This window comes from Dermacentor variabilis, chromosome 5, assembly GCF_050947875.1.
Source record: "Dermacentor variabilis isolate Ectoservices chromosome 5, ASM5094787v1, whole genome shotgun sequence".
Lineage (NCBI taxonomy): Eukaryota > Metazoa > Arthropoda > Arachnida > Ixodida > Ixodidae > Dermacentor > Dermacentor variabilis.
The window spans coordinates 28213701-28226464 of record NC_134572.1 but is presented as its reverse complement, the minus strand read 5'-3'; the positions used below and the strand labels follow the sequence as shown (position 1 = coordinate 28226464).

Sequence of the window (12764 nt, the reverse complement as noted above, 5' to 3'; positions counted from 1 at the left end):
GCCCGATGCTTGCGTCGGCGGTTACGCAAATTTGACGCCAGGAGCTTGAAATAAAAACATATTGGAATAGTTTTAAGTTTTAGTGCCCCTGGATTTGTTGTTTGTTGTTCGTTTTCTTTTAAATAAACATCCTGAGGCTAACTTGTTATCTGAAGTGTGATTTACGGCCGCCATTAGCAACATAGAATTTTCTCGGACCAGATCGTCAATATCGACCGCGATAAAGTTCATAACTTTCTTACAGGAGTCCTGAAAGTGGGTACAAAGAGACAGATAGAGAGAGGAGAGAGAAACCAAATAGAAGGATATGTAGGGAGTTCAAGCAACGCCTACTAGATAGCAGGCATGTGCACACTTTTTATGACGTCATCCTACTTGTACCGAGATTTGTACCACGGCTTAGTCGGGAGCATCCCCATTAGATGCTATGGCAGTCGGGAAAGGTAGAATGACGTCATAGATCGAAGTGCGCAGGTCTTGTGCTATCTCGGAGGCGTTGGATCAACGAGACAAGAGTCTGGTTCGCTACCCAAAGGTAAAAAAAAATCTAGAATAGAAAGAAGGAGCTACACAGATAATAGGGTTGTTTTCAGTCTGCAGCAGAACTGATAGTTGAGCGAGTTGGTAAGTATTCACGGTGAGATTTGTGGCACGCACGATATACAAGGACGCAGAGAAAGTGGACAAACGAGTGCTTAAAAAAATCTAACACGTGAAATCACAGAAGTGTTCCATATAATAAGATGTGCTGAAGAATGCATCATTCAGCCGTCGTTTGCTATCACTGACAAAGAATTTATGTTCTTGAATACTGCTTGAACCTTTGCAATATGTTTATATAAAAATTGGTAACCCGTTTTACACGTGCTCAGTACACATAGCTGGCGCTTTTATGTTCTGTCTCTTTCCAAAAATAAACAGTTTCGAGCGAGCAGTCGTGTGCCCACCTTCTCTGCGCCCTTGTCTATTGAGCGCGCTACAAATTTCACCATTAGCTTTCAATCATTCCTATAGGTTCTGTTCGCGTCGCTTAGCAGCGCAGGCACGAAAGCAATGAATGCAGCTATAGTTCATCAGACATTTCAAAAGCCGGCAAAGGTTAACCAAGCGCAGCACATAATTATTTTGCAGTGGATACCGCTACATTGTAACATTCCGGTCAACAGTGCCGCCGATGCGACAACACGGCGCGCACATATTAGATATGCGGTGTTTTTCCCCTCGCTATATCAGGAAGTGACCTGCACTATATTTTAAAAACAACAAAATGGTTGGGGCCATGGCTGACAAACATCATGAAAAAGTGTGTCATATGATAGTTTCTCGACAGTGTAACTTTATCTGTTTTCTTTTTATTTCTTGTGTTTGTGTTGCTTTAAATATTTTTGCTAATAACTGTATTGCTCAAACGGCCAAGGATGTGACCACAAATGCATTATAATTTAACTAAATCTACAAACTATGGAGGCGAGAGCTGACAGACCGCGCCTGGCCAGCCTCTCGTGAAGACCCCCGAGCCGAACGAGACAAACTGACCAGATACAACAACATCACAAAGATGTACCAATAAGCCAGAAGAAAATTCCCGCCACCACCGCACAAAGACCTAAACGGGGCACAAGGAGTCGCCCTACGCCAACTGCAAACAAATACCTTTCAGAACCCGTTTCACTTCAAACGGACATTCACAATTACACGAAGGAACATTCTTGCCGTGTGAATCCGTGTAAGGAGCGCACACCCAACTTCAATATTAGAAAAAAAATTCAACCTAGAACCAATCGCGTTCGGTACGCTCATTCCGTATAAGAATAGGAAATGGTCTGGGCCATGTAAGATGTGCACATATCGAAAAAAACAACCACATTGCCGATGGTTTTGCGAACGCCAAAAAGAAATAAACCGACGCACCAATAGGAAACTAAATAAACCGACGCACCAAATAGAAAACTTGACTTTGCCGCTGCAAAGTCAAGTTTCCTATTTTCTTATTATTTCCGCCAGGAAACTTGATGTAGTGCGGCGCGTCAAATCATTGTCTTGCGCTCCAGTACACTTCAACTTACGTTTCGATTCACTTAGTATCAGATCTGAACCGAATAATCCTTCCTCCTATCGAGACTGAAGGACGCGATATTGCGCAGTCTTCACTCATGTAGACATGAAACAGCGTCTCAGAACAATGACATTTCGAAAGAATTGGCGCACAACTCAATGTATAGGTTTGCATAAAAATAGAAGTCCCGCTTTCCTCTTTTTTATCTAAACACAGCGTGCTTACAGTGCATGAAGGCGGCCACATAAGGTGTTTTTTCGCGACGTGTTGTTCATTTTTGCATCGTGTTAGACTCCGCGGTCGATGTGTTATACACAAGTAAGGCTTTTATGTAGCTCTATAAAGGGGAAATTGTAAATTTGCTTAGTTTATTTGTTCACCTTGTTACATTTTTGTAGGAAGCTGCCGAGATTGGCAATGTAAAACAAGCTCCCAAAATTTTATGTAATATAAATATTCCTTTTAATTTCGGAACTTGCGATGGTGGTGCTAGTGGTGCAGCTACGGGTGGGTGTAGCCTTATGATTTTACTTATGTGACAGCAATTGCTTAATGAGAGCAGTGGTAGATTGAGAAGACAACAGTAAATAGGTCCCGTAAGCACAGAGAAGATTAGGAAACGTGTATACACATAGTGCGGCAAAAGTTCCCATACTCTACAGAAATCATCTGTAAAAAGGTAAATGGTCCAAACCGAAGGAATTTCTGAATGTTCTCCGCAGAATTGCGAAGCAGAAGCTGCACGAGTGCAAGCATCAGAAAGCTCACAGACTAAAAGAGCACATGAAAGAGACTGGGTCATAAGATGCAAGGATACGCTCAAACGTTTCAACACCACGGCACGCCATCGCAGCATTCTCCTCACAGACAACACATGAAGTGATCAATATAAAGTAGTTTTTACCACACCAAACAATGTGGTATAGAACGGGAGCCTACAAAAATCATGAGCCATTACACTCTGTGAAGGTGGCTGACCAGCGAAGCTGTTTAGCATACAACACGAAGGTGACACATAATATTGAACAGAGGTACGAACTCATGATGATGATCTGTGGTATTTTATGGCGCAAGGGCCAGATATGGCGAAAGAGCACCACTACAAATGGTAACGTTAACGGTATATTGTGGATGGCGTGGACACTGAATTCCTCATGGTAGATGTGACATCGCTGTAAAAGGACCTAAAAACTGTCTCTGTAGAGAGAGAAAGAGAGAGAAAGGCAAAGGAAAGGCAGGGAGGTTAACCAGAGATTATCTCCGGTTGGCTACCCTGTAAACTCTCTCTGTAAATGGCGTAAAACATATAGGTACTAAAATAATGTCATTAATTACTTAGGAATGTGGGCTATTGTAATTGTGTTTCGTTAAAAACATACGACGACGAAATAACAGTGATACTATAGCTTCGAGAGGGCCTTCGAATGCAAAGGCTGTTAATCACGTGTTTACCTGGCCAAATTATTTTCACGGTGTCGATTTCGGCTAAGAAATCTAAGACTACTTACAGATTAAAAAGCGGTTCAGTGCTAAGAAAAAATGCCGGATGAAGACGTATATTTTCGCGATATGCAGAAGGGAAATACATTTTCCTCTCTTCTTCTATTGCAGGGCACTGAATAAGAGCATGGAGGGCTATGACATTTTTGCCACACTTACTACAAATCAGAGGATCCCTCACAGTCAAGAGGTAAGAGTGAGTACCGTGTGTTCTATTCTTATATAGGGAAAAAGTACTTCCCTATACCGTGCTGTTTTCACACATATCCAGTTCCTTAGTTTGTCTTTTATCATGTGTAGCTTATTCAATATTTGGGTATCCCACTCTCCTTGCCAATTCTTCCTGAGTTTACGGCGTAGAAAAGGCTTTAGGTTTGTGGCAAGGATGGAGATATTTCCATCTATGTCGCTAAAATTAACAGACGTAGCATTTTCATCAGCAGCTACGTTGCCTTTTATACCTTTATGACCAAGTATCCAGCATAACACAGTCACTTGGTTGCACATACATGCGGAGCACAAAACGCTGCACAGTTCATTCAAAACGGAGTTCTTGTGTTTTCGCAGACTAATTAGGGCTCTCACTACACTTAATGCGTCTGTGAAGACACTAGCCTTAGCGACATTTGTGAGCTTTATGTGTTGAATAGCCGAGAGTATAGCGTGTGATTCCACTGTAAAGATACTGGTGTGTGGATTCAGTGCCCCAGATATTGAAACTGAGAATCCGAGAGCTGTGTAAGCAACACCAACAGGAGACTTCGAAGCATGTCTGCAAAATTCAGCACAGGAGTACTCCTCCTTAAGTTCAAGAAGATGCAAATGTATATGTGTCTAAGGTGCTCGTTTTGATATCTCTAAGAGATGTGATACTGGATAGTCTGCTACTCCCAAGGCGGTGGAAGCCAAATAGGAGCCATTAGGACATTCTCTAAAAGAGGGACGCCTGTTTCGTCTGACAGTGCTTCCAACCGGAGGTACAGAGGAGGCCTGGAGACTGGGTGGTTACGGAGCAGCCTGGCCGGGGACAAGTCGTGTATAATTGAGTGACAAGGATGATCTACAGCTGATTTTACCTTCAAGGCATACCAAAAGCTTAAACTTGTACTTTGACAGTATAGAGACCATTCATTATGTTCCACGTACAGGCTTTGCACAGGACTAACACTAAAGGCGCCTGTAGCAAGGCCTCAGTGGTGGATAGGATCTAACATTTTCAAAGCACTAGGCGTTGCAGAATTATATACTATGGCTCCATAGTCAAGACGTGATACTATTAGAATTTTGTACAAGCTTATAAGGCATTTCCTGTCGCTTCCCCAAGATGTGCGTGGCAGGAGCTTCAGAAGGTTCATAACCTTGAGGCATATTGCTTTAGGATACTTCAGGTGGGGACAAAAGTTAACTTGGAGTCTAAAATGATGCCTGAAAATTTATGTTTACGGCTTAAGGATAGTTGTTCACCATTGAGGTCTATTACAGGGTCCGGCAGTATACCTCGCTTGTTAGAGAACAGGATGCACGTACTTTTTTGAGGGTTTAGTTTAAAACCGTTCTCGTCTGCCCACTTTGACAAGTCATGTAAGCCAAGCTCTACTTGTCGCTTGCGGATACTTAGATTACATGATTTGTAACCTATCTGGATGGCATCCACATATACAGAGTAAAACATAGTACGTGGTAGGACAATGTGGAGTAAATGCAACTGACAATAAAAAGGTGCAGCTCAGGACACCACCCTGGGGGACATCAGTCTCTCGCGTAAAACTACGGGACAGAACGTCACCTACTCTAACACGGAACGTGCGATAGGAGGGGTAACTCTGAAGTAAATTGCCTCGGACTCCCATTTCAGACAGATCACGAAGGATTCCAAAACACCAAGTTGTGTTGTACGTCGTCTCCATATACAAAAATACCGACTAGAAAACCTGTTTGTGCACAAACCCATAACGAATATTTGTCTCGATGCGGACAAGGTGATGTGTTGTAGACCTTCCCTAAAACCGCACTGTAAGATATCGAGCATTTTGTTGCTTTCAAGAAAATGCCTGAAGCGCCGGTTAATAATTTTTTCAAAGAGTTAACATAGACTACTTGTCAAAGCTATAGGCCTATAACTACTAAGTGAGGAAGGATCTTTGCCCTCTTTTATAATAGGAATTACGATTGCTTCTCTCCAGGCGCACGGAATGTAGCCGGCAGAGAACATGAACTGTCAGAGTAATGTTCTGTAGGTTTTAGGGTGTAAGTGTTTGATCATATCATACATTATTCTGCCACTTCCTGGAGCGGACTTCCTATAGCAATTCAATGAGACCTGGAACTCCACCCTGGTTAATGGACAATTGTATACTTCAATGTGTGCGCCTTTCCGACCCAGAGGCAGTCGCTATGCTTGTCACTGATATTTTAGAAATGTTTCTGTGTAATGGAGTATACTGGAAATATGCTCAAAGTGGGGGTGCTCCCAGACAACCAGCCTGGTCCTCAAGAGTGTCTTCTTTTGTAGTTACTAATGGTAGAGGATGAGTTCCGCGACCTTTTATTTTGTTCACCCTGTTCCATACTTTCCCGTTTAGCGCGGCGGCGTGTTCTTCTACCTTACGACTTATTCGCCTTGAAGTTAGTTAGGTTCTTGGCGGTTGGGGAGTTAAGGATCAGATTTCGAGCCATATTTTGCTTTTCCCGGTCTTTCCTGCACTCCTCATTCCACCATGAAATTAGGTTGTTTCGAAGGCGACCGTTTGTTTGGGGCATGTATACTGATGCAGCATCAATAATGAACGCTGTTATGTATGCTAGTACATTGTCTAGACTAAGTTGACAGATATCATTCCAGGGCAGATGTGCTATTTCACGAAACGTCGCCTAGTCAGCTGAATCAATTTTCCATTGTGGAACGTGGGCAGAGCTCTTAGCTTGTTTTGTAAGGTTTAGAACAATGGAGAATTGATCACTTCTATAAGGGTTATTAATCACATTCAGTTCTAGATATAGCACAATTGTACAGGACGCTATGCTTAAGTTTATGGAAGAAAATGCTTTGTGCGTAGGACTGTAGAATATCGGCTCTTTCTTGTTAAGCAAGCAGGCACTTGAAGAGAATAGGATGTTTTCCATTAGCCATTTTCTCGCGTCACAGCGAGAGCCTCCCCACAAAGTGTTATGTGCATTTAGATATCAGACAACTATGCAGGGCGCCGGAAGTTCACCTGTGTAGTTTTGAAATTCGGTTTTATTAAGTTGATAATTGGGAGGGATGATATATTTGGATGACAGCAACTGGTCAGTAAACCTACACATGTTACCTGAAGGCATCAATGTAACCGGATTCCAATCCGGCGACATTGATGCGTTCACGTACTCGTACTTGTGATGGCTGTGGCAGAAAAGATGTTCCACATCAGCCGCCAAAGTTCGTGAGTGATGGTGCTGGCCGGCACTCCATGGGTTAGTTCTAACAGATAAACATAGATTCTATTCTATTCTATTGACAAAGTCTATTCAAGTAACATATTACACAAAGAACAGATGTTGCCTTGAATAATTCTCGAAGTCACGTGTCACTACGAGCAACGTCACAGTGCAAACACGTGTACGTAGGCGCCCTAGCACGTGCACGTCATCCTCCGGCTTGGAGCGTGCCGGCAGCGATGAGAAGCGAAAACGGCGTCCGGTTTGAAATTTCAGATCATTCCGCGACGCCTAGCGATGTAATATTTTCCAGACACGATCGTTATCGCTCAGTGTATGCTCTGCGCTTGTCCGCTCAAAATGGCCATACCTGGTGAGGGGCCCTTTAAGCAAGAAAAAGAGGGGTGCGTCTGACACAACTTGGCCATGTGCTGAGACAACGACAACAACGACAACGACAACAAAGACGATGACGACGACGACGACGACGACGACGGGTGAAGGATTTAGTTAGCTTTGCTGGTGCCCCGATAGACTTCGCGAACGCAGCGGCAATGAAAATGTTCTTCATGATGAGAATGTCTACAAATCGATCAGCGTTACGTTTCATTGCACAGCATGTACGGGATGCCAAGCCCCAGTTTCCCGCAAAAAAACTGCACTTCTCCATTCAGCAGCACACAGACAAAAAGCATAGCTTTCTTTCTTTCTTCTTTTGTTTTGCTCTTTCTCTCTCCCTGTCTCTTGTGGTTTTTGCATTCTAAAATTTTAGCTTGGTCCTCGAGAGTAGCATTTCTCAACAGGTCACTCGGATATCGCGTATATTCCGAGGTAAGCTGTTACCCAGAGTTCTTCCTAAAAAAGATTGCGTAATGAAAGAAAAGTGCCATGAAAAGTGAATAAAGATAGTTATCATAAAGTTGACATTATGCAAGTGAAGCAGGAAAATAAGAGCTGCTTAAAATCTGCGAGACGAAACAAGCAGTAGAGGATGATAGTATCTTAGGCAGTAGACGTATAGTCATGCAACTCCGTTGTGCTTCATCTGGAATGCAGGGGCAAGGCGAGATGAATTTTAGACGAGCGAAATTTATGACGAGCACGTTTGCTACAGTACGAGTCATCCGCACGCTCTGGTCTGACATTATTTTTTTTGCCTGCTTTTCATTTTTGAGTCACCAATGACTTATGTTTTATGTTACTTTCTTTACACAAACACCGCACTCACGGACGTCGTTGATGCGGTTCATGAGATTACAGGTTAGGCGAAGGAACCTGCACTGTAGTGGTACTTAGTAGTAGTAGTAGTAGCATAGCAGTAGTAACTAGTAGCAGCTGATGTAGCAGTAATAGAATGTACAATGTGCAGTGTCTATTGTTGTTTGTTTTGGTGGTGTAATAGTAGTAATGTAGTAGTAGTAAGTAAGTGCAGCTGCTGCAGCAGTAATAGAATGTAGAATGTTTATCGTTTGGTTGCTTGCTGCAGTGTTAGGGTGTTTTATTGGCCTTTCATACCTAGTACCGTGTATAATTCTGTTCGCGCACGTACATACAATTACAGAGAAGAGTAAGAGAGCTAGCTGGCAACTAAATCACCCGATTCTTGGCCACTCCGTCATACTGGGTACGAGTCACTCTCGAAAGCAAATCAAAGCAAAGCAAGCAAGCAAGCAAGCAAGCAAGGAAGCAAGCAAGCAAGCAGAGAAAAGGCACATAGAAAAAGAATAGGGAATGAAGAGCCTGTAGAGTAAACGCAGAAAGATCTCTGAGTACAATACTAAAATGTGACCTTTTGTTATTGGATACGCGAAACGTCCGGATATTAAGAGCACGCAGAAAATTGCCATAAGAACAACTTTAATATAATTTGTAAGTTAGCACCTTTATTAAAGTGTTAGTGGTAAAATAGTTTTGTAAAATAGCAACATACTACATCGGCTGAATTGCATCGGAGCCGCGAGGGGGCTATGGCGCTGGGCTGCGCCATCAAATAAACAGTGTCATTCAGCGAAATGGATTCGCGCAGCCTCTTTCCGGAACGAGCACAACCGTTGTACGAGACACTGTGGTATTGATGGTCTATTGAATGTCTCCCTGAAAATCTGCTTGAGTAACAAGTTTTACACCAAGCAGAACAATGTCTATGTTCCCGTTAATTTTGACAGTACATAAGCGGCATAACCGTCATAACAGAGCCTCTCTCGAAACGGCGGGTTTAGACACACCTGCTCGAATGGCCCGGCTGCGTTGCCCGCATGTTTTGTCTCGGCGAGCAGGCGCGCAATGGCAATGACCATTGCCGTTATGGGTATGCGCGGGCTAGGTACACGAGCTGCTTTTCTGAATGAACCCCTGAGGCACACACGCAAGCACGCACGCAACGACAGAAAAGACGAGCGTTGCACTCGCTGACTACGATTTCTTCAGCTTATTGTCACGCGCTTGTCAATTCGGCTAGCCACGTCGCGCAAAAGACAGGGTGAAGAAGGAAGAAGAGGAACGGAGAGGAAATGCGGCGGGGTTTGACAGGGATCGGTGGCCGGAGCTAGGCAGCGCAGGAGGAGCTGACGGCTGCGTCCACATTTGGCGGAACCTAGCAATATTGGCGCTTGCAGGAAAAAAAAGGAAGAATGCCATAGCATAAGGCTAACTTGGCAAGCGCGTGCATTAAGGCGACCGAAGGGATATTGGTTCTGCAGTTGCTGGACGCACGAGCGCGACCCCTCTGATGCATTCGCCGCGGTGGTGCGGCGTCGACGGTGGAGCCCTGCACACGATTGGGCCCGCGGCGATGCCATTTGTCTGCGTCGTCACCCTCGTAACCCCCGTGGCGTCCCGCGTCAAAAGCGACGCCGGCGCCCCGCCGCGGGTCCAACGGCGACCGACAGGCGCACACCTTCCACGGGAAATCCCGCTTTCCCGCGCGGGCGTTCGAACTCCCGGCGCGTATGCGCGCGTGCGCCCGAGTCCTTTTTCTTTTTCTGTACGTCCGTGTTTCTCCTTCCGATTTCCCTCCTTTATTGACGATCGGGCCTTCTTTTTTTTTATTTGTCTCCCATGTGGGCGGCGCTGTTCCCATTGGTCCCCGACTCGATCCTTCGATCACGTGAGCGGGAGTACGCGGGCGCGCGCGCGCCTTATAAAAACGGGTGCCGGTGGGAAGCGCTTTCCCGTAGCCAGAGAAATAACCTTGCGCGCACATTGTACGTACGGGAATTTACCGAGCGCTGAGACACGCGCAGCTGGATCGCGCGATCGCGGGACGGGTTGGTGAGAATTCATTAGACACATGTAGAGTCGCCAAGTAGCTGGAATAGCTGTGCACAACATAGTGAACCGGGGTATATAGTGAGAGATAAATAATATCATCAGGCGTATAGGTGCCGAGGAGGCAACGAGGTATATCTGTTGATCTGTTCATAAAGCAATACAGACATAAAAAGCAGGGGGAGGCCGAGAGAGATTCTGCTTTCTGTACTCCACTGCTACCGCTGCACTGATGGGAGCTGCCGGCAAGGGCCGCATAGTGGCTACCATGTCCTTGGCTTTGCTGGTCGGTCTGCTGGTCCTGCAGATGACGGCCGTGCTCGCTCGTGCGGACCCCGAGGAAGTGGGCGGCAACGTGGTGGAAGCGCTACGCCTGCTTGAGCATCTCGACAAGTACTACTCGCACGTCAACCGGCCCAGGTATGTGACGGTGCGGCTGAGATAGATAGATTGATAGATTGATAGATAGATAGATAGATAGATAGATAGATAGATAGATAGATAGATAGATAGATAGATAGATAGATAGATAGATAGATAGATAGATAGATAGATAGATAGATAGATAAACATTTGCAATAGGAAGGGGCATCGTTTTAGTAGGGTGCAGCCCTTAGTTCAAGGCCCCATTGGCTCGCGCCACTCCACGTGGCCACTGGATCAACCGTCGCTGCTCCTGCCAGCTTGTGGGAGAACTCTTATGCCTTGAAGAATAGTTAGGAGTAGTTGGTATGTCGTGTTGGGGGGGGGGAAGCTCAGAAGCATGGATAGGATTAGGAAGGATTTCAACGATGGTACTTGAGGTGTCATCTACCGCAACGTTGTTGTGACGGGTTATATGTTTTGTCTGGGCGACGTAGTGCATTCTCTGAGTGGGCCGAATGACCGGTTGTGAGAGCAGAATAATGGCGTAACAATATTCATTCTACCAACTCTGATTGTGCCTTTATATTTCATCAAACAATTCTTGCGGGCAGTGTTACAGAACAGCTAACACGATAGCTGTGAGCCATCCTTCGCGGCCGTCTCAAGGCTTTAGACAGGTGCCATTTCTTCCGACACCAGTGTATTTAGACTTTAATCGCATTTCAGCCAACCCAGATTAGCTCTAAAATCTCTAGAAAATCGTGGACAGTGACTTTTTTGATTCTTTATGAACACTAATATACGTGAATTTTATTTTTATGTGGCAATTACTTATTGTTGCTTGTGTTGCTTTTGCACGTTTTTAATATTTGAACACGAGGACAGAATGAATATTTGGTTTGCGTATTTCACGCTAGCTTCTTGTATATGCTTATACAAGCACGCATTATTCTTATACGTGTGTGTTTTTCAATGTCATCCTTGGACTTGGTGCACAGCCCTTTGTGTTTCTGTCATGTCGTTGTTGGGATTTTGAAAAAGCTGGCACATTAAATAGCCGAACTTGTCACCATCCACAGCTAATTAAAAGGGAAACGTGTGAAGGAATTGAATTACCAGAAAAAAGTTTTGTCGACAAATGTCTGAGAACAGTTTCCTTATCGCTACAAGGAACAGGCCTTCTTGGATGACCGTGCACAACCGCGAGCAAGAACTATAAACTGTGGTTGCCACAAGTATGAATGTTCTATTTGGCAGCCTAGATAAGCGGCTTTTAATGGAGTGCTACAGTGCGTGTGTACTCGTTCGATCAGTGCAGGGCATGTCCAAATTATAAATAGCGCCCTCACGCAAGTACACATTGGAAAATTTTGCCGCGGCGATTCTCTTCTGACCTTTTCCTCTCAGAAGTATCACCTTTTTGCCGCGTACAGTGTGCTGCACTTTTTAATGAACTATATGGAAATCAAGAGCTGTGTAGTTTTAGCCCTATCTATCTGTTAAATTTTCAGCGTTTCTTAGTTTCCCACTTAGCAGTCCTTCTAGCGTGTTTTTTCCCTTTCACTTCCTTAAAGCGGCACTATGCTCTCTTGCTCTACCGCTATGGATGTTCACTCTTGCTTCTGGTTCTGAAGGAAGATTCGCTCTTCACTCATTAGCACTTTCTGTTTCTTTGAGCCGAGACATATTGTCGTGGACTGGTATGTTTCTTAAAGGCTCAAGAGAAGGAGATTTGTTTCCGCCACTGGTAGCAACTGATCTACTGAACTCATGCGGCCTCCAGTGGACGCGTTAGTAGGGGTGCATTTAGAAAGAGACGAGCCATGGTAAAACATATCTGACAAGTTGCCTGATGTTTCGATAGGTGTATCTACGTTCGTCAGGGTCACTGTTCCAGCTATTGGCATGTTAAATTTTATGTGGCTATGAGAAGGATACGGTCACCTAATGAAACGTTGGTCAGGCTATCTGAACTACTGAATCAAGTTTCTGGTCGTTCATTCGCCGCATGGTTCAACCTATCGGTCTTTATATCTTGGCTTGGGATCTGACACCAATACTTTGAGAGTGAACGTTTCAGCAGTTGCCCTGGTACGAATCTGATGTGCCGCTTTTGTAGCGGAGTTTGTGTTTGCCCCAGTCATTCCTGGTTCTCTTA

General features: G+C 44.6%; 2 protein-coding genes across 3 annotated transcripts in view; one reads left to right on the top strand and one right to left on the bottom strand.

Annotated features, from left to right (window-relative positions):
* The window catches only part of LOC142582383 (uncharacterized), a 196728-nt gene that overhangs the window by 92838 nt on the left and 91126 nt on the right, over positions 1-12764 (top strand). The window contains exons 2-3 of one of the 2 annotated variants that reach the window (XM_075692037.1): positions 3668-3746; positions 10399-10660. In XM_075692037.1, the coding sequence (XP_075548152.1) occupies positions 10473-10660 (188 nt within the window). In that variant the 5' untranslated portion in view covers positions 3668-3746; positions 10399-10472. Of the gene's footprint in view, positions 1-3667; positions 3747-10151; positions 10661-12764 lie in introns of those variants that run through there. The other variant, XM_075692036.1, reaches the window with a different exon arrangement.
* Positions 1-12764, bottom strand: part of LOC142582382 (galactosylgalactosylxylosylprotein 3-beta-glucuronosyltransferase S-like) — a 159417-nt gene that overhangs the window by 110151 nt on the left and 36502 nt on the right. The window lies entirely within an intron of this gene.